Here is a 24,872-nt window from a genome sequence, read left to right as displayed (position 1 = left end):
ATGGGTCAGACCAAGGTCCACTGAGCCCAGCATTCCGTCGACAGTGGCCAGTCTGGGTCACAAGTACCTTTACTGATCCCAAATAGTCGATCTATTTCACTTCCAGGGATAAGCGCCGGCTTTCCCAAGTCTACCTGGCTAATGGATTTTTCCTTCAGGAATGTGTCCAACCTTCTTTTGAACCCCACTATGTTGGTTGCCTTGACCACTTCGCTTTGATTTACCTTTGTAAAACATGGCGATTAAATAAATAATACATTATAATAATAATAACCACGCCCTCTGGCAACAGATTCTATAGCTTGATTGTGCGCCGAGTGAAAAAAATATTTCCTACGATTTGTATTAGATCTGCCGATTGCTAGTTTCAAGGAGTGTCCCCCTAATCCTCGTGATGTTTGAAAGAGTAAATAACCCATTTCCCTATTTTCCCGTTCCACCCCACTCATGGTTTTATAAATCTCAATCATATCCCCTCTCTTCTCCAAGCTAAAGAGCCCTAATCTGTTCAGCCTCTCTCCATAAGGGAGCTTTTCCATCCCCTTTCTCATTCTCGTTGTCCTTTTCTGTACCTTTTCTATGACCACTATGTATTTTTTGAGATGAGGCAACTAGAGCCGCATACAATTCTCAAGGTGCAGTTGCACCACGGATCTATACAAACACATTATGGTGTTCTCAGTTTTGTTCTCTAATTCCTTTCCAAGTAACTCCTAAACTATTTCCCTTTTTTGACTGCCGCTGCAAACTGAGCCAAAGAGGACCTTCTGGGTGGTGACTCCTAACACAGGGCCCAGCATTGTGCAGCCGTAGCTGGGATTATTTTTCCCTACTTGCATTACTTTGCACTTGTTAACATTAAATTGCATCTGCCATTTAGGAGCCCAGTCTCCTAGCCTCTCAACCTCCTTCTGCAGTTCCTCACAATCTGTTGCTCTTTTAATGACATAAACATTTTGTGTCATCTGCAAATCTGATCATTTCACTTGCTGATTCCTTTCCCAGATCAGGTCTCCGTGCAGACCCCCGAGACACTCCACTAATAACCTTTTTCCATTTGGAAAACTGACCATTTAGTCCTAGCCTCTGCTTCCTGCCTTTTATCCAGTTCCCAATCCACAAGAGGACGCTGCCTCCAGTCCCATGACTTTCCGATTTCCTGAGGAGTCTCTCATGAGGGACCTTGTCAAATGCCTTCTGGAAATCCAAATACACTCCATCACCCGGCTCACCTTTATCCGCATGTTTATTAACACCTTCAGAAAAAGGTCTAGTGAATTGGGAAGGCAAGACTTCGCTTTGCAAAAGCCATGTTGACTCTCCCCCATCAAACCATGTCTTTGTGATCAATAATTTTTTTTTAAGGATAACTTCTACCATTTTGACCAGTGCCAATATCAGGCTTGCCAGTCTATAGTTTACTGGATCGTCCATGAAGCCCTTTTTAAAAATTGGCATCACACTGCCCATTTTCTTGTCTTTAGGTACTGGGATTGTTGTAAATGATAGGTTGCAGATCATCAGAAACAAGTCTGCACTTTCATCTTTGAGGCGAATACCATCTGGTCCCAGTGATTTGTTATTCTTTGTTCTGGCAATCTAATTTATTACATCCTCCAGTTTCACAGTGATTGTGTTCAGTCACTCAGAGTCCTCACCATCAAAAAATGTTTTTGGTGTGGGTATGGCACCAACATCCTCCTCAGAAAAAAAGACAGAGGCAAAGAATTCATTTAGTTTTTCTGCTATTTCCTTGTCCTTTGCGAGTACCCTTTCAGCCCACAGTCATCTAGCAATCCAGCTGACCCCATCACAGGCATTTTGCTTCAAATGTACTTGAAAAAGGTTTCATTACTTATTTTTACCTGTATTCCATGTTTCTTTTCAAATTCTCTCTTAGCCTGCTTAATATTTTTTTTATATCTAACTTGCCAGTGCTAAACTTCAGCTTTTCCCTATTTTCCTCATTTGCGTTGGCTTTCCATTTTTTGAAGGATGCCCTTTTGGCTTTAATTGCCTCTTTTACCTCACTATTAAACCATGCTGGCAGTCATTTAGTTTTCTTTTGACCTTTTTTAAAGCAGGGAATACATTTTCTATGGGCTTCAAGGATGATAATTTTAAACAATGCCCATACCTCCTGCAAGCTTTTAACCTTGTGAATTGATCCTTTTAGTTGTTTTTCACCTAACAAATGTCCTTATTTTGGCATAGTCTCCCTTTTTATAGTTAAATACTTCTGCACTAGTTTCCTTTAGTATTTACCTTCCAGTTATTATGCTAAATTTAAATACATTATGATGACTGGTACCAAGTAGTTCCACCACCTTTATCTCTTGCATCAGGTCCTATGCTCCACTGGGAGCTAGATCAAATGTAGTTTCCCCCTCTCATTAGTTCTATAATCACCTCACCCTGTTTAGTATCTGTCGTTTCCCCTTCCTTGACCTCACTGGCATCTATCCGTGAACTATGAAATGACCAGAAAGTAGGTACATTACAGGCAGTGCACTCAAGCTGTGAATCTTTCCTGTCTTGTGACTCCCATCTCAACCCAATGGGAAATTCTAGTGCCTCGATTCATGGAGCACAGAAGCCCCCATGTGTTAGTCTGTCACGTAGTATTGCTTCAGAACTAAGCAGCATGAGGTTCATATTGAAAAGCATTTAGCCGGCTAACTCCAAAGTTAGCCAGCTAAATTAATATTTAGGCACATATCCAGATAAATTCTAGTTGGTTAATGAATTAGGCAGCTAGAATTTATCTGGATAAGTTAGATGCGTTCCAAGGCATAACTGGGGAGGAGTGGAGTTAGCCAAGTAAATCTGGTCTGGCTATAGAGCTGTCCTAAATTGAGCCGGCTATATTCAATAGCAGCTGCACTACTGAATATACCTTGCTATCCGGAGTGTGTCTGAATTTGGACCTCCATGTGTTTGGAAAGGGACTGCGCATCTACAGCTTCCCTCGGATTACCAGGTGACGCCATGATCACGTTGAAAAGGCCAAAACCAGTCCCACTTTACCGCCAGTGCCTGTGTAGGAATGTGGTGCTCATTTCCCTAAGAAAAGCAGGATCTACAAAACAGGGTAGTTACTGGACAAAAACATACCCTGGGAAAGGGCTGTTTTTTTGTGTCACCTCCCCTTCTCTTTCAGGCTCACAGACTTGCAAACTATCTGAAAAAAAATAGCATGGCACTCCCCCACCGGCTTGGCATGCACGGCGGTCCCTCTTCTAGCTCGCTCCTTGCGATGACCCTGACTACGAGTCCCATGCATATACTGAGGGTAATCGGACTGGATGGTCCTGCCCGACGGTGATCATAGAGCAGGGCAGTCTTCAACTGGGGGCCAAGCGGAGCCTGTTGCGCAGCCCGACACTGCTTCCTGTTCCAGGAAATCCACGCTACACGCCAACAGGTAGAGATGATTGCTGCTCAATCTCAGGATGGTCCCCCCTCCCCCCCTTCATTCTTGGAGACAGGGGGCTTTTACTCCAGCTGGTTCACTTCAGGCTCTGCACTTGCCCAGGGTAAGCCCTGCCGTGGAGTCACCCGGTAACCCCGTTCTCCCAGCTCAATCTTTTAAGAACCTCAGTGTCATTCCAAGTTTGCAAGGTCAACAGTGGGATTGTCCGTCCCAACGAACATCGGAACCAGGATCTCTCCCCAGCTCTGTGAACCAGGGATCCAGAGTGGGAAGACGGGGGGGGGGGGGGGAATCCAAGGAGGGAAGGTAACCAGGCCAGGGCTCATTGCTAATCCAGCAGAGACATAACACTGGGACCTTATCGTCATGGCCTCGTGAAGCGCTTTAATCCCCAAAAATAACCATCCACATCACATCAACAAACTTTTGCCCGAGAATCTCTCCCAACGTTGACGCTCAATCCCTGCCGGGGGGGGGGGGGGGATTTAATCTGGAAAATACCCTCCCAAATGGATGGGCGCAGGCTGTACCTGTAACCACAGCACATTTCAGATCGAATCCCGCATCTGTGCCTGCATTTCAACAAGCGATATGACCTTGCCCCTCTCTTCCCCCCCCCTCCCTTCCCTCTATCTCGCACGTTCTGCTTTGCTCACAAAAGCCCTTTCATAACTTGCACAAAACGCCAGAGAACAAAGAAACTTCGAAACACCCCCGCCTCCCGTCTCTTCCTTCTCCCCTCGCTATAGGTTCTGTGGTTCCCAGTCAGCTCGCGCTGGGCCAAGGGGCAGGATTCAACAAGCAAAAAAAGAAAAGAAGAAAACTCCACCCAGTTAAAAAAAAAAAAATAAATAAAAGCTTGAAAGCTTTCTTTGTCAAAAAAAAAAAAAAAGGAAGACACTGATAGAGAAAAGCCAGATAGCAAATAAAAAAAAGAAAAGAAAAGATTATTATTATGTCTTCAATCGAGTATTGTAGCATGATTCTGGATATGGAGCCACCATTGATTCATTACGTGGTTTGCAGGCACACCATCCCCCAAGCCGCCCTAGGAGAAGGAGGCACGTTGATGACCCTGTGGCCCACCTCCATGCAGCTCAAGGTCTCAGATGCAAATCCAGTGCAGCGTCCAGTCTGGCAATGATACACTGACACGCAAAGGGATCATCACTAGAAGACACGCACGCATGCCCTAAAAAGCTCAGGGACGGGCATTAGAGCACCAGGACCAGCTCCAGGTACTTCCCTGTGGTTTGCAGTTAGTTGGCTGCCCTCCCTGCCTGCCGTGCTCCAGCTGGCTCCTCTGCCACCCAAGCGTCTTGACTGAGAGCGCCCTTGACGGTTAAGCAGTTAACCCCCTCCCTCTAGAACATGTTTCCACTGCGAATGCCGCATTTTAACAGTGCTCATATATTGTGATGCTCCTCACAACTTTGAGAGCAATGCCAGACTGGGTTGCGATGCACTGGTGGCAGTACTGGGATCTGGAACGCCAATTTCTGTGCTCTAGTGAGTGCACAGAGAGCAGTTATGGTTATGGTTTATTTATTTATATGTCGCCAACACATAAGACCCCAGGCGGCTAACAAAAACACATAGACAAATAAAATACAATAAAACAAAGGAGACATAAAAATATAAAGGAAGGAAAATGTACCAGTCCTACGCTGGAAACCTACAGATAGCCTAAGATTTGGGTGCTCACTGGCTTTTCTTTAGACGCTATTGCTAAGAGAAGCCAGCGAGGGAGCATTCCAGCTGGCAGTGAAAGGGTTCCCTGCTCCTTGTTGTTGTTGTTATTATGGAGTTTCCCACGCTCTCGCAGAGCAAGGCAGGCCTCTAAATGCAGGAGTTTGGGAGGCGCCACTTTCTGCCGTCCCCTTACCCTCCCCTAATGGATGCCTTGCTGCCAGGCATGAGTAATGCCTTGTTAATAGGGAAAAAAAAACCCCCCAACAAAGGTGGCCACACGGAGACCAGCTTCCCTCTCCGGCTGCCCCCATTCAGAGAAGGGAAAGCATCGGGCGGCTTACACGGCTTTTGGGACTCGCAGTGGGAAAGGGTCTGGGGCAGAGAGGGAATGGGTTATCAGCCAAGGACTAGTGGACCTGACAACACCGGCTGCTGTTCTTCCACTCTTATCCATTGAATAAAATCATGTAGGGGAATAAAATCATTCTTGGGAGCACTTTTTCCTTTAACAAAATTCGGATAGGACAAGAGATCATATGCAGTGCTTTATTATTATTTTTCTTTGTCCGGTTGCGTTTCCTGGAATATTTTTTGTTACGCTTGCGTGTGCTAGTTCTGAGAGGGCTGCGTACTTCCCCCCAACCTGCTGGGGCGTTCCCCCCCCTTCCGTTATTCCTTCCCTGGCCCCGCCATGCTTCCCTTGTGACTTACCGTTGACTGTGAGTGCTGAAGGCGTCTGTGCCAAGGGATCCATCAGCGAGTTGAGGGGCATCCCATCCTGGAGCCAGATCAGCTGCACAGGCTCTGGGGGCCCCAAGGCGCTACAGCTGAGATTAAAGGGCAGGTCAGCCAAAACATGCAGATCCTGGGGCTCTTCCAAAAAGATCGGGAGGCCTAGAGGCACGGAGAGAGAGATTTTTCAGTTTCTCCAAGAAAAAAAAAAACGGAATTACAAGTCCCATAGACGTAGTGGCGGTGAAACCAGGGTTAGCTCTTCCTCTTTCACTTGACATTGGAATCAGTTGGGGGTTGGGGGGGGGGTGTCCCTTATTCCTGACCCGCCTTCCTAAACTGAGGTTGCTTTTCCTGGAGCCCCTGCCCCAAAAAAACTGGTCAGAGTGGAAAATATCTGTAGATGCCCTTCACTTACTTAGCAAAAATATAATCACCTGCATCAACCAGTCAAGGTGTGGTTCTATATTGCCTGTGCCTCCAATACAGGCTCCACGACTCAACGCTGGGCACGTCCTGAAATCGCTAAACGCTTACCTTCCAACTCCAGGTGGGCTTCCTCAGACACAATCTCCTCTCCCTCCACGAAGATGGCGCACTGGTAAGCCCCTGAATCCGAGAGCTGCACGGACGCGATACTGGGAGAGGAAACACAAAAGGAAGGAATACTAGAGCATCAGGTCTCTGAGATGCCCCCTCTCCGCTCTGCTCGGGCATCACATTGGAGGCTTGGAGAGAGAGAAGCGCCCTGGCTGAGGGCAACAAGCAGGGCACAAGCATGCATGAAGGAGCGATGCAAGGGCCCGGAATGAAGATTTAATTTGGCCTGGATGTCCCGCACAGTGTGACCCTAACCTGGGGTTAACGAAGGACTCCTATCAGCCAGGACAGGCTGAGTTAGCCGTGGTTTTGCCGCGCTGCATGCATGGGAAATGTAGTTCTGATTTCTCTTAAGAACTGTGCAAGGTGGGGGGGGGGGGGGGGGGGGAGGGGAGGCGCGGGTACAAGCAGAACCGGCTCGGCCTGTCCTATGTGACCCTGCAGCCATCCGGGACCGCTAGATGGGTGGTAGGGAACAATCTTTCCATGGACCCATGCATGTCCAACATTTCCTTCTCTCTCTCTCCTTTCTGCTCTCTGCCTCCTTGTAAGCACGCTGCCTCGGAAACGGACACTTCCCCGCCATCCACCGCTGCAGGCAGATTTTTACAATCTAACACGTGATCAGAGCCCCTCATTCCCCCCCCCTTCTTTTTCCAGCTCCTTTTTAGTTAGAACAAGGGCCCCAGAGCGCAGGTGAATAACGTCACTGGTGGGCAGAATAAACCCTGCAGGCGAGGCGGACCCCCCTTGCTGGCTGCCTGCCTTCTCTTAGGCGGTTAGGCTGGGGCGCAGCACAGGCAAGACAGGGCCACGGTGCTCAGGTCTGCCGGGCTGCACATGCACGCCCACATACTTTTATACCAAGGGTTAATTGTCTTTATAAATCAGGAACAATGCTCGCTGTTTGAGTGACAGGACTCCAGAATCAGGGCTGGTGCGAGGCTAACTTTGGAGGGATATTCAGTGGTGCAGCCGCCCCTCTGATTACAGCCAGCTGTCTTAAAGTTAAGCAGGTAACTTTATCTGGCTTACTTTAGGACTACTCTACGGCAGGACCAGAGTCATCTGGCTAACTTATCTCCACTCCGCATGTTATCCGGCTAAATTTTAGATGGATAATGAGCTATCCATCTATAATTAAGCCAGACAAGTGCCCAAAATAAATAAATAAATATATATATATATATATATATATATATATGAAAAAAGCAATCAGCATTTAGCTGGATAACGTGAATTGTCCAGCTAAATGCCTCTGAATATTGATCTTAAGCAGGCTTAGTAGTTGCTGGGGGCCCTGCAGGGCTGGTGCAAAGGGATTAGGCGCACCCCAGGCATTACACACTCCACCCTCTCAAAGAAATTAGCTTTTGGGCCCATAAGCCACCCCCACCCCAAGAATCGGATAATTAAATTTTGCAATCATGATGATCCCACCACCACCCCTGCCAGAACAATCCTGTAAAAACACATAATTGGACAAGGGGGGGGGATGTGAAGGCACATTACGATGCTCCCACCATTCTGCCCCAAGAACGTCCCTCCCAAGTAGTAAAACCCCTGCGGGTCTGCTTAGACCTCTGCTCTACCCCCACAGCTGCTTTTGCACGGCAGACCCCAGTTGCAAAATTTACAAAAAAACAAAACTTTAATTGCATTGGGAGAAGCCCCGTCCCTTGACTGAAAAAACCTGGCCCACTTACTCTAGAGCCCTGCACCACTGCCACTTCAAAGAGGCAACCCCCCCTCCCCCCGTGGCACTCTGGCCAGACCATCCTCCCCTGCTGTCTGAGTTCCCAGGGGGGAACCCTACAGTCCTGCCTCTGGGCGCCAAAATCTTAAATCCCGCCCTGGGGGGAGACCTGGGATCACACAGTGTTGAGGGGAAGAGGACTGAGGTGAGGAGGATGGGGAGTGAGGGCTAGGGGAGGAGCGATGGGAAAGGGGGATTCTTCATTGCAATTAACATGCATTGTTGATCATGTTTTCGAAATTAATGTGTGTTCTGTGTGGGAGGAGGAGGAAGGGTAGTCCATAAAATATTCTTCTCGTTTAAGGCCCCCAATGGGTCAGCACCCCGGGAACATACTTTCATTATACCCAACCAAAGTAGGGATTTTTTCCCCCCCAACACAGGGTAAGGGTAACAGCCCATTCCTAAAAGTTACTGGCACTGAGTGGTGTTAGGATGGTGGAGGAAGGCTGATAGAGCTGAGTCCAGAATGGATACCCAGGATAACTGGAAGAAGGCGGGACATGATGGACAAGCGCCTTTAGCCAATCATAAATCTCCATCGGCGTGCTGTTGCCGCTCTGAGTTTTGCAGCCCCCGCTGAAAGCTTGGAGGGCACTACACCCATGCAGGTATTCCTCCGTACCTGAGTTCACTGATGGCCAGCCAGTCGTCATCGCTTAGGGGCATCAGGACCTGGTTGACATCCGCCACCTCCAAGGGTTCCCTGTCGTGCAGCCAGTTGATCTCCGGGAGCTCGCCATTGACGCGCACAGCACAGCGCAACCTCACGTCCTTCCCCAACGAGGAGGTCATGTTGGCAGGGTCCTCGATGAAGAAAATATCTGGGCACAGGAAGAGAGTGAGCTGAATTAGGAGGGAGAGGCGGCAGGATTAGAGAAACTGTAAGACCCATTAATCCATGGTTTTCCAAACCTATCCTGGTGACCCCACAGCCAGCCGGGTTTTCAGGATATCCACAATGAATATGCGGAAGAGAGAGCTGCATCCATTGGAGACCCAGTATATGCAAATTTTTTTTCATGTATATTCGTTGTGGATATCCTGATAACTTGACTGGCTGTAAGGTCAGCACGAATCCATGCAAAACATAAGCAACATACAGGGTCCAATATTCTGAAAATTCTTTGGTCATCTCTAATCCACTTCAGAAGTCCACCTCACCGAGTGGATCATCTTCAGAACACCATGCAGATGTCACACTGAGACCCAGAAAGCACATATATGGCACGGACAACCAAAGAGCAGATTTTCGCCAGAGCCCCATGCAGGGATCACACACTGATGCAGGTAAAGTGTGAATACAGCACAGACAGCTGAACAGCGGATCTTCACCAGTCTCATGATGGCATCACACACTGATGCATGTAAAGTGTGAATACAGCACAGAAAGCTGAAGAGCGAATCTTCACCAGAGCCCCAAGATGGCATCACACTAATACAGGTAAAGCATGAATACAGCACAGACTGCTGAAGAGCTGAAGAGCGGTTATTTACTCTTAGATGTGAATCGGTTATTTACTCTTTCAGATAGTAGAAGGACTAGGGGACACTCCATGAAGTTAGCATGGGGCACATTTAAAACTAATCGGAGAAAGTTCTTTTTTACTCAACGCACAATTAAACTCTGGAATTTGTTGCCAGAGAATGTGGTTCGTGCAGGTAGTATAGCTGTGTTTAAAAAAGGATTGGATAAGTTCTTGGAGGAGAAGTCCATTACCTGCTATTAGGTTCACTTAGAGAATAGCCACTGCCATTAGCAATGGTTACATGGAATAGACTTAGTTTTTGGGTACTTGCCAGGTTCTTATGGCCTGGATTGGCCACTGTTGGAAACAGGATGCTGGGCTTGATGGACCCTTGGTCTGACCCAGTATGGCATTTTCTTATGTTCTTATGTTCTTAAACTCAAGAAAGCAGGCTATTTAATAAAAAGAAAAAGTGGTGTGGTCATAAGAAAACATGCACATTTATTTCAAAATGGTGCATCACCATGCAAAATAAGTGCAAGAAAAGTAAAAAAAAAAAAAAAAAGATAACAAAGGACTACGCTCAACAGAGGAAGTAACGGAGGTAGGACTCATACAATCTGATAATTTATGGCTGCTGGCTACTAGTTTCCTTGTGGACAGGACAGTGTTATCAAACCTCCACCTCAGACCGGCCCCCCAGCACCTTGGCAATTAATTATTCTGTCAGACAGGAGGGTTAAAAGCTCTCAGGGGAGTTAGGGGGTTCCCTGTTTTATTGCTTAATCACTACCTTGCAGTAATTGCTCTCTCAGAGAACCCAGGGAATCCATGGGCTTTGGTGGCCTCCCGCAGCCTTGTCCTACACTCCCTGTCCAGCTCATGTTCCCAGAGAAACCCTAACAGGGATTTTCCAGTCCCAGCAGCCAAACCGCTGACTGCGGCCTAAGCTCTCAGACGAAACTGCTGACTGCTCCGGCTCATGGAGATACTCTCCCTCCATCAATAAAGCGAACGGTAGCGTCTCCCTCCATCACCGAGGCAGCAAGGCTGAACGCTGGGCCAGGTGTTACAGATGAAAGGGAGTGAACTCATTCTGCACTCAGAGTTTGTTTTCCATTACTGCACCTACTAAATGTACTGCATAAAAGGCTAACCCCCGTGATTCACTTTCCGGCTCAGGTCTTCTGCTCCCCAGGATGGCCACGTCTGGGGATGCTGCAGAGGTGGCACTCACAGCCTCGGGGGGGGGGGGGGGGGGGAAAGAGTCCTCGACATCACGCAATGGTGAAACCTAGCGGCTGGATTCAGGGCTCTCCCTTGCAGGGTCCCAGGAGCCCTGGTACATGGCCCCCCTGGGGCTAAAGACAGTCACCGCTGTGACTGGACCAGGGGAGTTGGGAGGGGGTATGAAAACAGGGCAAACATTTCTGAGAACAATGGTGTTTTTTCTTTGCAGACGGACTGATTTCCAAGATTAAATTTAATTTAAAGGGAGTTTCCCTTGTTTGTTTGGTTTTTTTTTTTTTCAATTAAGGGATATTGCTAACAACACAAAGGTTCGGCAGGTTTGCATCGAAACCTCCGTCACCGCTGGAAAAGTAAACATTTGTGTAGGCATCCTCCATAGCAGTGTTTCCCAACCGGTGCGCCTTCAGCCCTGACCAGGCGTGCCACGGTGAGGGCACCGCTGCCGATGCTCGGATCCAGGCCGGCGCCTGGCGTCTGCTCCCAGCAACAAGACGATACCAGCGGTGGCTGCTCAGCTGGTGGGCCCTCCTTTCTGAGAGCCTGGGCAATCCTGCGAGCCTCTTCTCCTTAGCTAGGGCGTGAGCAGCGGAGCGCGGGAATCACGTGGGGGGAGGCACAAATATAGCTGGGGCCCGCTTGGGCAGCGCGCTCCCTCATCTGCCCCCGTCTCTGGGTCTTTCCGGGCCTCGGGCTTATCCCCAGGTTGCATGAAATGAGGGGAAGCGGGCACCGAGCAGCAATGCACGCGACTTACTCTGAGTGTGGGGAGCAGCAGCACCGCGGCAGCCGAGGTAACTAACCCCAGCTTCCACTGCCCTTTACTACAGAGTCCGCCGGGATGGGCTCCAGCACGTGCTTTCGCCTGCACTTTGCAGGAGACCAGTGGGGATTTCGGTGCATCCCGAGCCCCTCCTTTGGCCGTTTTGAGGCCTGTCCGTGTCTGCAGTGGAGGCCGGGGTGCCACGCATTTTTCTCACTGCGGGAGTGCCTTGGGCGGGAACGGGTCGGGGGAAACTCACCTTTAAAAGGTCGGGGAAGTGAGATAAGCAAAGCAATGCAATGGAGAGAAGAGCTGGAGGTGCTTTAGGGTTTGGAAGGTGCGGGATAAAGAGCCGGGGAGGGGCAGCGAGTCCGATGAATGGGGACCAAATTATGGCTGCGACGTGGAACGTGCTCCTTATCAGGGGGGGGGAAATAGCCTCTGAGCCCCGGCCCGGGGAGAAGTCTAAACCAGACACGCCTTACAAGGAAAGGAGGTCTTGCACATATATGTTTTCAACGTGCCCAGCTCTCAAAGATTACTGGGGGTAGGATGAAAACCCGCATTCAGCTTCTGACTGGTGTAGGCTTACAGGAGGACTCTAGCGCGTATCAATTTCACCGTCTGCCTGCACAGGCAGGAGATGGGAAGGAATGGAGCGCCATTAAGAAATTGCTGATGGCTGGGAGGAGAGTGATCGAAAAGCCCTGACAAGAAGAAAACCCACCCTCAATTCATGAGAGGTGCGGGGAGTTAAAGCAAGCTAATGTCATCTAAACCTGTGGGTAGAGGTTGAATAAAGAAAAAAGAATGGAGATCAGAAATTAGCTCTCTCCTAAACTCTAAGGATGTTAGAGACTAATGGTCATTGTATGAAAGGAAGTCACCAACTGACCATATATTTCTTGTGTTGAGATGGGTGGGAGGGGGATTAAGGGTGGGGAGGGGCGGGCAGGGAAATGAATCAAACTTAATTTGCGCCTGGAAAGTCTGCCTTTGGCCTTCCTTTGCCAGTGTGTCCGTGTTTACTGTTTCTGATCCTCGTTTCAGCCCCACAGTACTAAAAGCAACTTGAAAGATTTGCCTTTTTTTTTTTCCCCAGGGGAAACAGGTCCCAGCATGCATTGGTGCAAAAGCAGGACTGCATTAGCAGGAGGATGGGGGGGGGAACATGCAAGGATGATGGCCTGGATTGGCCACTGTTGGAAACAGGATGCTGGGCTTGATGGACCCTTGATCTGACCCAGTATGGCATGTTCTTATGTTATGTTCTTATGTTCTTAACCTACCAAGGTTTCTCTGATGACATTCCTCTACCCGCTCAACAAATTCTGCCCTGCAGGATACTGTAAAATCATCCTTAACTACCACCCCCTCCAACCTCTTTTAAACATGAGGTCCAGCATGCAGGCCTTTTTCCTGTCTGGGTAACTCCACCGCTTATCCCTGGGATAAGCAGCCTGGAATCTCTCTCCCCCTTGGGATCCTGCCAGGGACTTGTGACCTGGCTTGGCCACTGTGGAAACAGGATGCTGGGCTCGATGGACCCTTGGTCTGACCCTGAATGTGGCAGATTGGGAACTGTGCAACTTTTGCATTGTGCAGCCCCTCTGCAGAGATGTCCTTTCCGTGCCCCTGAAGAGAAACGCCAGGCCCGGCTGAGAATCCCAGAGACCCGGGACAACACGGCCGGAGAAAGAATTTATAAATGTTTCCAACCCCACCTCCATCCCACAACTGAGAAACAAAGCTAAGGAAAACCAGGAGGTGAAAGGCACAGCCAGACAAGACGACCACAAGACGCAAACTTTCCTGTCCCGATACTTTGCCAAAATTGTTTCAGTCCTCCCCATCCGTCCCGTCCCCCCCCCCCCCCCCCCCCCGGGTCCCTCCATATGGAAAGCATCAGGGGGAAAGTAGTGGAGATGGTCCCTGGGTTGCCTGGAGACCCATCTTCCCATTGCCCAACAGATCTGTCTGTCTCCCGAGGAGGAAACAGAAGGGGAGATATAATCAGGGCCCTACCCTGGGAGCGCCAGCTGAGGCAGAGAGGAAATAAAAAACACTTAAGAATAAGGACTGCTCTCTTTAAGGTAAGCTGACAAGCTGAGGAACGGGGGCCACTGGGCAGAGGCCGTCAGAGTCAGCCTGAAGATACCTGCATGCAGGCCTGGATTTGCCAATAGGCCCGTGCCCACCCAGGGTGGTGAAATTCCTGGGACGGCAGGTGGGCTGAAGAGGTGCCACCTCTCTCAGGGGCTCTGAATCTCACCCTCTGCTTTCAGCCCGGGCCTGGCAACAGCAGGGAACAGGTGGGGAAAGGCGCTGAGGCCGCAGCGGTGCAAAGGAAAAGCTTCCCCGTTCCCTAATCCGGCACCTTCCCTCCCTTACTGTCCCATGGGTGCACGCGCGGGGCAGGAGGAGAGCGGCAAGAGAACCAATACTGGCGGCAAAAAATCCTAAATCCATCCCCGAGGTCAAAATCCAAAAAGGCTGAATTCAAGCGAGTTTAATTGGATGGGATTTTCAGGGTGCCCCCCTCTCCCCCCCCCCCCCCCCCCACCAGATCCAGCCAATGGAAATGAGTGAGAAATAAGCATAACTGTGGCACCATGAAGTATTCTGGATGGTTTGGGTGACCTTGGGGTTTGTTCCCTCCCCCCTCCATCTGAAATGAGCGCCCGGAGTGCACTTCCCACTAGCTGGCTCCTGTCCAGGGATGGTTTCATAGGCTGGAAGCTCACCACCCCTCGCCTGTCCTTCATCATCCTAGCTTTCTTGTCTCAGATCATCTTGTTCCGAGGGCTCCTTCCCAAATACCACCCTCCTCCCACACACACACATCTTTTTTCTTTCTAATTCTTAACAAACAAAATAGCTACACTGAATGACCGGTGGGTATTTCCGACTCATACTTGTCCTCCTGTTCGTGGCCTTGTAGGGATATCCTGGCTTCTAACGTACTCTGGACAGCTCAGCTAAAGCAAAATCTTTGTTTTTTTCCTTGGGCCTGCCGTTAACCTGCCTGACCTTTTCCTTCAGGTGAAGATTCAGAGCGAGCTCAGTAAAATAACAGAGAGAGAGACCTCCCAGAGCAACTGCTGTCCTAGTCCTTGTCCCGAGTCAGCACGGCAAAAGGAGGGGGGGGAGAGGCAGGGAGAGAAAAGCTGAAGCAATAAAAAGATAGAGGAACTGATGGAAAGAAGAGAGAGAGAGCCAGGCAGGAACTGCTGAGGAGGGAGAGGGGGAAAAGCAAGGGGAGATACAAGAGCTGCTGGAGGGGGTGGGGGGAAGGAGGGGTAATAAGCAGAGGAATGAGAGGGGAGAGGAAGCAGAGGCTATAGAGAGATGCAGGTATGGTAAAAGCAGAGGCACTCAACTGAGCTACAGGAACCACTGGGGGGGGGGGGGGCAGGTAAAGGGAAAAACAGGGACATTAGTTACTGCTGAACATAAGAACATAAGAAATTGCCATGCTGGGTCAGACCAAGGATCCATCAAGCCCAGCATCCTGTTTCCAACAGTGGCCAAACCAGGCCACAAGAGCCTGGCAAGTTCTCACTAAGAAGATCCCATGCTACTAATGCCAGTAATAGCAGTGGCTATTCTCTAACAGGCCGATTCAGTAAAAGTCCCGTGATTCAGTATTTAAATGAGGGCCCGCGGTAAAAAGAGGTGTTAGGGACACTAGCGTGTCCCTAGAGCCTCTTTTTTGACAGGAGCAGTGGCTGTCAGTGAGTTTGAGTGTCCGGTTTTCAACCCGCGGGCCGATTTAAATTTTTTTTTTAAATTTTTAATTATATTTTACTTTGGGACCTCCGACTTAATATCGCCATGATATTAAGCCGGAGTGTGTACAGAAAAGCACTTTTCTGTGCACTTTTCTGGTGCTGGCAGAAATTAACGCCTACCTTTGGGTAGGCGCTAATTTCTGAAAGTGAATCGCGCGGGAATAACTAATAGGGCCATCAACATGCATTTGCATGTTGCGGGCGCTATTAGTTTTGGGGGGGTTGGATGCGCGTTTTTGACATGCTATTACCCCTTACTGTATAAGGGGTAAAGCTAGCGCGTCAAAAACGCGTGTCCAAACGCGGGTTAACAGTGCCTGTAAGTCAACTTGATTAATAGCAGTGAATGGACTTCTCCTCCAAGAACTTATCCAAACCTTTTTAAAACACAGCTACACTAACTGCACTAACCACATCCTCTGGCAACAAATTCCAGAGCTTAATTGTGCGTTGAAAGAAAAAGAATTTTCTCCAATTATTTTTAAATGTGCTACATGCTAACTTCATGGAGTGCCCCCTTGTCCTTCTATTATCCGAAAGAGTAAATAATGGATTCACATTTACCCGTTCTAGACCTCTTATTGTTTTAAAGACCTCTATCATATCCCCCCTCAGCCATCTCTTCTCCAAGCTGAACAGCCCTAACCTCTTCAGCCTTTCCTCCTAGGGGAGCTGTTCCATCCCCTTTACCATTTTGCTTGCCCTTCTCTGTACCTTCTCCAGTGCAACTATATCTTTTTCCTTTCTTTATTGAGTTTTAAATCAAATTATCCAAGTAAATATCCTTGGTTACAGAAAAAAAGCATTTTAGTCACAATTACATCATTAACAAGGAAAAATAACTTTACACGTAAATAATACCACTAAAGAACTATTTCAGACCACAAATGGGGAGAGAAAAAAGAAAAAAAATTCAAATGTATATCAACACAAAAAGCCTTTACTTTCTTAAGGGCCTAAATTATTACGTTAACAGCTACCACTACTAACAGAGCCACCTTAGTTATCAAGAAATTGTCCAACTGAGCTACTTCACAGAAAACATATCTGTTGCCTTGATGTTTAAGAATAACTTTACAAGGGAATTTCAATGGAAAAGATCCACCTATTGCAGAACCCTCTGCTTCCTAGTGAGAAATAATGTACTACGCTGTTTAGTATCTCTTGTAACATCACAAAGAAGGGACATTCTTTTAAATTGAAAAAAAAAGTTTCAACATTAGTTGTTTATCAGATTCTTTCAAAATCTCCACTAAAAGAGTGGCTCTGTCGTTAATAACGAAATCAGAGTTTTCTAAGAAACCTGTCGAACCAAGAGATTCCTCATTCTGAACTCTCTCCATAAGCTTAGAGGAAGAAAACAGAATAGAAAGCTCTAATAGCAGAGGGAAACGATTCTTTGGAAGGACCAAAGGGTTCCTGGAAGATTCTCCCTAACATCTCCATTGGGGGGGGGGGTAACATCTCCATTAGGGGTAACATCTCCATTGGGGGGGGGGGGTAACATCTCCATTAGGGGTGCAGCAGAACACCTAGGAAAGTTCAAAAATCTCAGATTACATCTGCTAACATAATTTCCAAGATTTTCTAATCTTCCGCGTAAAATAAGATTATCGCTCGTTACACTGGTATTCCGTTCAGAAAGAGAAAGAATCTTATTTTCTGAAGCATTCATTTTCTCAGCATGACCTTGAATCTTCTGAGCGCGGTCACTCATAGCCACTGACATGTTTCCAACAGACATCAGCTCAGAGGCAATCCTAGATGACAGGGTGGCTACTAACTCGGTGGCGGCACCCCAGCGTTATAAGAGCGGCTTGACTGGATGAACTAGAAGGTGGAGAGGAGCCCAGCGACCCCGGAAGGGAAGCCCTGCTCTAGACAATAGAGACAGTATCTTCATGTGCTGAGGCATTGTCCAGCAAACCCATCTGGTTAGGGCTCCTAACCCGAGGTGGGGCAGGTCCATAGGGACTGAGGGAGGTCATCGCCGCCAAAGGAACGGAACCATCTGGTCCAAGTTCATTGCCCGAAACGGCTTGGCTCGTAAACTGAAATACTTCCAGTGTGGGCTGAGTTCTTGAGGGAGGCAAGGAAGTTCCAGAGGGGAGGGTCCTAACAGAGCCTTTCCTCTTTTTACCCATTTAATGAAAGAAGTCAATAAAAAACATACGTTAGAGATCAAACTGCAAAAGCTTGTTAAAGGACGCCCCCCCCCTTGGTGTGCAGCTTTGGCGCCGCTGCACGCCGCGCTTTAAGTCCCAGGGAGATGACGTCACAAAAGGGATCTCCCTCTCCCGACCACTCTGGTAATTGCAGCAGTGAAGGCTCCGGATGAAAAGGCACCTCACAGATGGACTCCAGTGCTCTCTCCGCAACTGTTATCTTTTTTGAGATGCGGCAACCAGAAGTGTACACAGTACTCAAGGTGCAGTCTCACCATGGAGCGATACAGAGGCATTATGACATTTTCCATTTTATTCACCATCCCCTGCCACAGCACACTGAGCCAACAATTTCAATGTGTTATCCACTATGATACCCAGATCTTTTCCTGGGTGGTAGCTCCTAATATAGAACCTAACATCGTGTAACTACAGCAAGGGTTATTTTCCCCTAAATGCTTCACCTTGCACTTGTCCACATTAAATTTCATCTGCCATTTGGATGCCCAAACTTCCAGTCTCGCAAGGTCCTCCTGCAATTTATCACAATCCACTTGTGATTTAACCACTCTGAATAATTTTGTATCATCTGCAAATTTGATTACCTCACTCGTCATATTCCTTTCCAGATCATTTATAAATATATTGAAAAGCACCGGTCCAAGTACAGATCCCTGAGGCACTCCACTGTTTACCCTTTTCCATTGAGAAAATTGACCATTTAATCCTTCTCTCTGTTTCCTGTCTTTTAACCAGTTTGTAATCCACGAAAGGACATTGTCTCCTATTCTATAACTTTTTAGTTTTCTTAGTAGCATCTCATGAGGGACTTTCTGAAAATCCAAATACACTACATCTACCGGTTCACCTTTATCCACATGTTTATTAACCCCTTCAAAAAAATGAAACAGATTTGTGAGGCAAGACTTCCCTTGGGTAAATCCATGCAGAGGCAACAATCAAATGCAAAAGCATAACAGAGGTCAGGATGTCCCAGGCAGGGCAAATCGAGGTGGGAATTTAATAATGAGAGGGCAGTTTCCTTATTACAAGAAACTGCACTTTTTCCTTCACCTTCACCTTCACCTCGCACTTCTCCTAAGCTCCTTTCCTTGTTCTGGATTAAAGGAAACCAAGGATAAGCAGGACTGTGGACTGGGGAAATTAATTGTAGCACTGCTTATAGGCAGGCTGATGCAATAAACTGCAAATAAAAAATGTGTGTCCAAACTGGGTGCCTATTTTTGAACGTGTGCACATCCACCTGTCCTGGGCGCCCAATGCAATATGTAAATGAGCTGCCACGCTAAAACGGACTTGCTAGGGATAAATTGTGCAACCCTAGCACATCCTTGGCATCGAGCGCCCAGGAGACATGGCTGTGTGCAGGTTACCAAAACGAATGCTCAATTTATGAGCTTCCGTTTTACCCGCAGAAGAGAATTTACCGGCACGATATACGCGCACTGTATACATCGTCTGGAGCGTGTATACTGTTCATGTGTATTGTGTACCAAGAAATGTCTTTTTCCCTCATGCTGCTTTCTGTGGATCCTTCTACTTGTATCATGACGAACCTAGGTAGGAGGGCCGATGAAAAAGCAGTATTTTTTGTTTTTAAGTAGACCCCTTGACGTGTGGCAAGACTTTACGCCTGCTCCAGGGCAGGCATAAAATTTGACTGGTTAAAAAGTGCATCTTGGGTGCAAGGCAAATTTCTGCATCGTGGGGTAATAGCTAATAGCCTCATCTGCATGGCATTTACATGAGATGAGCACTATTAGCTACGCCTTTGTTTGGACGCTTGCTTTGCAGGCACTGATCCCCTTATTGCATCAGGCATTATGAGTGCACATCCAAAACACGTGTCCAACCACTCGTTAACACGTGTGCTAGGCTGGGTGCACTTTTATTGCAGCAGCCTCATAGGAATCTTCATGGTCTTTCCAATGTCTGGGGGCAGGTCCATGCCCTTTATTTTCCCATCCCATTCTACCCTCTACAAAAACAGAGATATTAAAAAACATAAACATGGTCAGGACAAAGAAGCAAGGAGAATCAGGCATAAAACCAATGGAGCAGGGCTTCCCAAACTTTTAGCACTTAAAAATTTCCATGACTCCAGAGGAAGACCAAAACAGATTAGCAGGGGTGAGGTCTTCCTCTAACAATCACACCATTCTTGCCCTCCATGCACTCCAGCTGATACCCAGCCCATTTCCTCTCTCTCACCCCCTGCAACCCCTTGCTGAATCCTCCTAGCTGATCCTCCCTCATCCCAAGCTCTCCTTATAACCCCCAACTGATCCTTTGTCCTTCCACACCTCTCACCCCATCCCCCATTCCCTCTTCACTCACATCTCCATCCCCTCTGTCTCATCTTCTCCCCAAGCCCTTCTCTCACACACCCCCTGCTGATCCTTTCTCACCCCAGATCCTTTCTTACATCCTCCAGTCAACCTTCTGTCATTCTCCCTCTCTCACCCTCCAGACCCTTAACCACTTTTTCCAACTCTCAAGTCCCTCCTGCATCTGATCCCTCCTTTCAAACAGACCTTCCTCCGAACAACCTCATGGACGGGGGGGGGGGGGGGGGGGGGGGGTGTCAGCATCAACATTATCCTTTGGAGCCTGGGCCAAAGGTGGATGACAGCTGGTGGGATGAGGGCAGGTTACTGACAGTGGCAATATTTTTCTCTTGGGTAGATTCATTGATGGGTGGAGAGAGACGAATAGCGGCAGTCTCCACCAGCTCGTGCACCCTTAGACCTCCTCTTCCCTCATGGCTGGTCCCAGGCCCGCCGGTGATCTGCAAGTGGCAACAACATTAGTAATGAAAGTCAGAACAGGACCTGTGAGGTACTGCAAGCTCACAGTGGCCCCGGTCTCTCCTCACGCACGAGAGGGCAGTGCCGCTGCAGGGCCTGTGCGTGGGTTCCGGCTCATGGTCCTCATGCTGACTTCCATTACTAACGCAGCTGTTGATGGCACCTAAAGAGTGCAGCCCATTTGAGTCACTTGCGATCCCAAATGAAGATTCTGTGACCCCCATTTGGAGTTCCATCCCACAGCTTGGGAAGTCCTGCAATAGAGGAAGTGATAGGGGTGGGGGGGGGGGGGGCATGTTGGCATTCTGATGAACCTTGCAGGCACTTCCTCCTTTAAAGCAGAACTGCTGCCCTATCCACTTCCACATCTGAGTTTTCACTGGGTTTATCCAGGGCTGTTGCTCCTGGAAATCTAAAAGAAGAAAAAAGGAAGAGGAGAGGAGGAATTGCAGGTGGGAGGGGGGAAAACCAAGAGATGGCGTCAAGGGGGATGGGGATCGTGATTCAGTTATTTATCTGAGTGACAATTTGGGAAGTATTGGCTGCTGCTCCTCAGCAGTTCTTTGTAATACCCACTGTGCCTTGGAAAGCAGTTCAGACTTCAGAGTCCACACAGAAGCCGGTGGCAACTTATTGGCTGATAAATTTATTGAGACAGAAGCTTTCCAGAACAAAAGTCCTCGTCATCAGATGCTTCTGACAAAATGTCTGTCCTCAAAAGCTTCTGTCCCAGAACATCTGTTAGTCTGTAAGGTACCACCAGCTTCTGTGTCATTGACCAACACACCTATCCCTCAGAGTCCAGGGACCCAGCAGCTCAGCCAGAGCCCATCCCCATGATGAAACCCTTGGCTGGCATTCAAAGGGAGTCTCTGCAATTCTGTACAGACTTGGAGCCAACATACAAAAAAACTGCCCACTCCCTCTTCCCAGTGACCAAGGCATTTTTCCTATAGGCCCCCACCCCAAACAAAACAAAAGATAATCCGAAGCCACCTCCCCTCCCCAGAATATCAGAGTACACCCCTCAGCTATCTCTGATAATCTACCAATTCCCTGGCAGGAAGGTCATCCTCCTAAGCAAGTTGTTTACATCCATAGACTTCCATGGCATCACATCCTTAAATATCTCTGCTCTTCCTTTCCCTCAGTCCATGGACTGCAAAAGCATCACGTGCGATCCATTCTAACATTACAGAGATCTCACGCCTTAGTGGAGCAGCGGGGTAAGGCTATGCACATCTGTTCCAGGACGTGTTCTTTAGGTCTCTGTGGGACAGGGGGATTCAAAGCCAGAAGTGCACAATACACTATGTACCTTTTGGACTTTTCCAGCAAGTTCAGTCCCAGAGCAGCAGGGGCTCTCCTGATACAGATTAGAGTGGGCAGGGCTGGAAATGAAATCCTAGGAGCCAGGTCACCCGGGGGCCTGAAATATAGCACCGGGTGCCTAAAATTCAGACGAGCAAAACAATAAAAAAAGAAAAGAACTAAAAAAAAACCCCAAAACGAAACAAAAAACCCCCACAAACATCCCGAAACTTAAAAAGAGTAAAATAAAAACACGAAACAACAACGCAAAATAGCAACGACAGCAAAAGAAGGAAAACGTTAAGGGCGCGTTTTCCTTTGGTTTTTAAAATGTTTTGCCAGGTGCCTACGTTTTGGAAATAGACTTCTTTTCCTCTGCGGGAGGGGCGTCCTCACTTAGCCCCGCCGTGGTCCTGGACCGCTGATGGCAGTGAAAGCTGGCAGGGGCGCACCTCAGTCCCCATTCACTCCGGCTAGGAGAACCTCGCCCACGGTGAGACCGGGCTAGTAAAACAGGTTACATAATGGCAGCAGCCAGCCACAGGTCTGTTTAGCTTCAGCATTCCGCACCCTGAGACTTAGGGGGCCAAACGGAGATGTGTCTAGCACCGCAGCTGGCCTGGCACGCAGCTCTCGCCACTTAAAGCTGGCATCAGCCAGGCTCTGGGATGGCATTGCCTTCTCTTGCTGAGAGCACACTAACCTGTTCCCACTGTATCAAGGTATATCTACAAATGAAAGAAAACACACACACACACACAAAAAAAAATCAAAGGGAAAAAAACTCCCCCCCAAACCCAACAACAACAACAACATTCCCAAATCCACTTACCATTCTGGGCGGCAAGGAGGTGCACATCGAGGGCAGTCAGCAAGAGAAACATTCCCGCGATCCTTCCCATAGCTGGAGACAACCTGCAGGGCGCAAAAGTATCGCCCCAGAAAAGAAGCGCTTCCACCGAGCTAAATCCGCATGTACAATGAAACAAAACAAAAAAAAAGGTCAAAGCTCCTGAAAAGAAAGGGTGTTTGAGGGTTAAAGGGCTCGCTGCCGCCTTTCTGGTTCCAGGGTGCACCGAGGGGCTGCGACCTTGAACCTGGAGCCCGGAGTGCAATTTCCAGGTTTCTTCCCGCACCCGGCTCTCTCCGACACTGAGCCTCCGCCTCCGCCACACTCAGCTGTCTCCGCTCCCCTCTGCCCCGGCCGAAAGCATCCCGCAAACTTTAGCCGAGATTTGCAAAAACTTCCTCAAAGTCCCCTTCCCCTTTTGTTCTCTTGGCTTCCCTTTGCTCCGGGTAGAGGTTTCCTTTCCTTCTCGCTGGGTTTTTTTTTTTTTGTTCCCGCTCCCTTTCCAGAAAAAGAAAAGAACTTTTTTTTTTTTTTTTTAAATTTCCGTCCCCAGCAAAAGCGAAACTTTTCCTTTCCTGGGCTGCGGGGAGCAGCCAGTGCAAGACCTGAGCTGAGTCCTTTTCGCTTGTCTCTCTCTCTCTGGCCGCCTCCTTGCCTGCTCCTCCTCTCCTCCCTTCTCTCTGATTCATTCACACACTCACCCTGGGGTAGGAATTTCCTCCTGGCTCCTCGTCCGAATTCCTTCATTCTTGCCAGAGGGTTAAGTGAATGGGGGGGTGGGGGGAGAGCAAAGGGCGCTCTTAAAGTGCCAGAGACTCGCTAAAGACTCCCTTTCCTGCCTCAGGTGACCGGGTGCGGTAAGGCTCCCGTAACCAAGGCAAAGCGACCGCGGGCAGGAAGCTGGCACCTCCCAGCATGGCCACAGAAGCCAGCTCCTTGGAAAGGGACCCATACTTCTATACCTCAACTCCATCCTCGGATCCTGCATCTCACTAAGATCAAGAGGCCAGAATACTTGCCAAGCGCATTTCTGGCCACCTCTGAGACCTCCCGCCTCTTGCCGTGACCCCAGTTCTACAGGAAAGTGGGAGTCTGGGTTGTCGGGGGCCAGAGGGCCTCAGGAATGGAGTCAGAAAACCGAATAAAAGGTCCACATCTTTTATTCCAGAGAGGTGCTAAGACTTTATGAATCACATTAGAATAGGAAAGAAAGGAGACCCGGGAATAAGACCACAGTACCAAGAAACAAATGGGTTATTTTGAAGAAACCTGCTTTTAACCAGGAGAAACTAATTAAAAAAAATCTGTTGCCTGTGAACAGTGGATCAGATTTTACTCTGGGTGTAGTGACAGGCCCTCAGCTGCCTGGAGGGCCTTGGCTCCAGCTGCCAGATTGTTTTACTGTCATTCACACCCAAGGGATCCCCACCTTGCTGGGGGATTAAGATAACAGCCATTCCCTGCTGGGGGAAGGAGGAGGGGGGGTGTGTGTGTCTCTGGATAAAGGCTCAGTCTCTAGGGGCTGGGGTCTACTGACTGAGAAAAGGCAGGGGGCTGAGTGGGTACAGGAGTTTGCAGTGGGGGTGGAGAGGATTGGATAAGGGTGGTGTAAGGTGCAGTAATCCCTTTCCTGACTGTGTCAGACAGGGTGATAAGGTGACATCAGGCTGACACAGGTCGGTGAATTGTCAGTAAAACAGGTGACAGTTTGGGTCACTAGGATTTAACTTCCTAAAAATGTCAAGGGGCATGGCGTACAAGTGCACACCTTTGATTTAAAAAAAAAAAAGTGAAACCCCCCCCCATTAAGCCCCCCTCCCCCCAAAAAAACAACCAAGAATCTTGGAATGTGCAAGTGAATGTTCGAGCAGTCTGATAGGATGAAACAGAACTGAGGTGGTGGAACTGCAATACAGGGGTAGACAACTCAGTCCTCCAGTGCCGCAGACTTTTCAGGTTATTAGGATATCCGTAATGATTGAATGTGCATGCAAATGCATCTCATGACTACTCAGGGTGGATATCTTGAAAATCTGACCTGCCTGTGACACTGGGGGTCCTGAGTTGCCTAACCTTGTCCTAACATTTCTTCTACTGCCTCTGAAGGATTAGGCTGGGATGAGTCCTTCACTTAGCCTTCTTCTGCCTAGGCTTGGTAACACCAAAGGTTAGAAAGGTTGAGATGAACTTCAGCTCAGGCCCTGAGATAGGTAAAGTAGAGGAGGCTCAGGTTG

At 48.5% G+C, this 24,872-nt stretch overlaps 1 protein-coding gene across 3 annotated transcripts in view; it reads right to left on the bottom strand.

Moving 5' to 3' along the window:
• The window catches only part of AXL (AXL receptor tyrosine kinase), a 73,044-nt gene extending 49,739 nt beyond the window's left edge, over positions 1-23,305 (bottom strand). The window contains exons 1-4 of one of the 3 annotated variants that reach the window (XM_029619103.1): positions 22,621-23,305; positions 8,839-9,037; positions 6,395-6,495; positions 5,837-6,019 (exon numbers count right to left, since the gene is read on the bottom strand). In XM_029619103.1, coding sequence (XP_029474963.1) covers positions 5,837-6,019; positions 6,395-6,495; positions 8,839-9,037; positions 22,621-22,690 — 553 coding nt within the window. In that variant the 5' untranslated portion in view covers positions 22,691-23,305. Of the gene's footprint in view, positions 1-5,836; positions 6,020-6,394; positions 6,496-8,838; positions 9,038-10,013; positions 10,055-22,620 lie in introns of those variants that run through there. The other 2 variants (XM_029619102.1, XM_029619104.1) reach the window with 2 other exon arrangements.
• Between the last annotated feature and the right edge of the window lie 1,567 nt (positions 23,306-24,872).

This window comes from Rhinatrema bivittatum, chromosome 11 (genome assembly GCF_901001135.1).
Source record: "Rhinatrema bivittatum chromosome 11, aRhiBiv1.1, whole genome shotgun sequence".
NCBI lineage: Eukaryota > Metazoa > Chordata > Amphibia > Gymnophiona > Rhinatrematidae > Rhinatrema > Rhinatrema bivittatum.
Note: the sequence above shows the minus strand (reverse complement) of the source record. Positions and strands in the feature narration are given on the sequence as shown.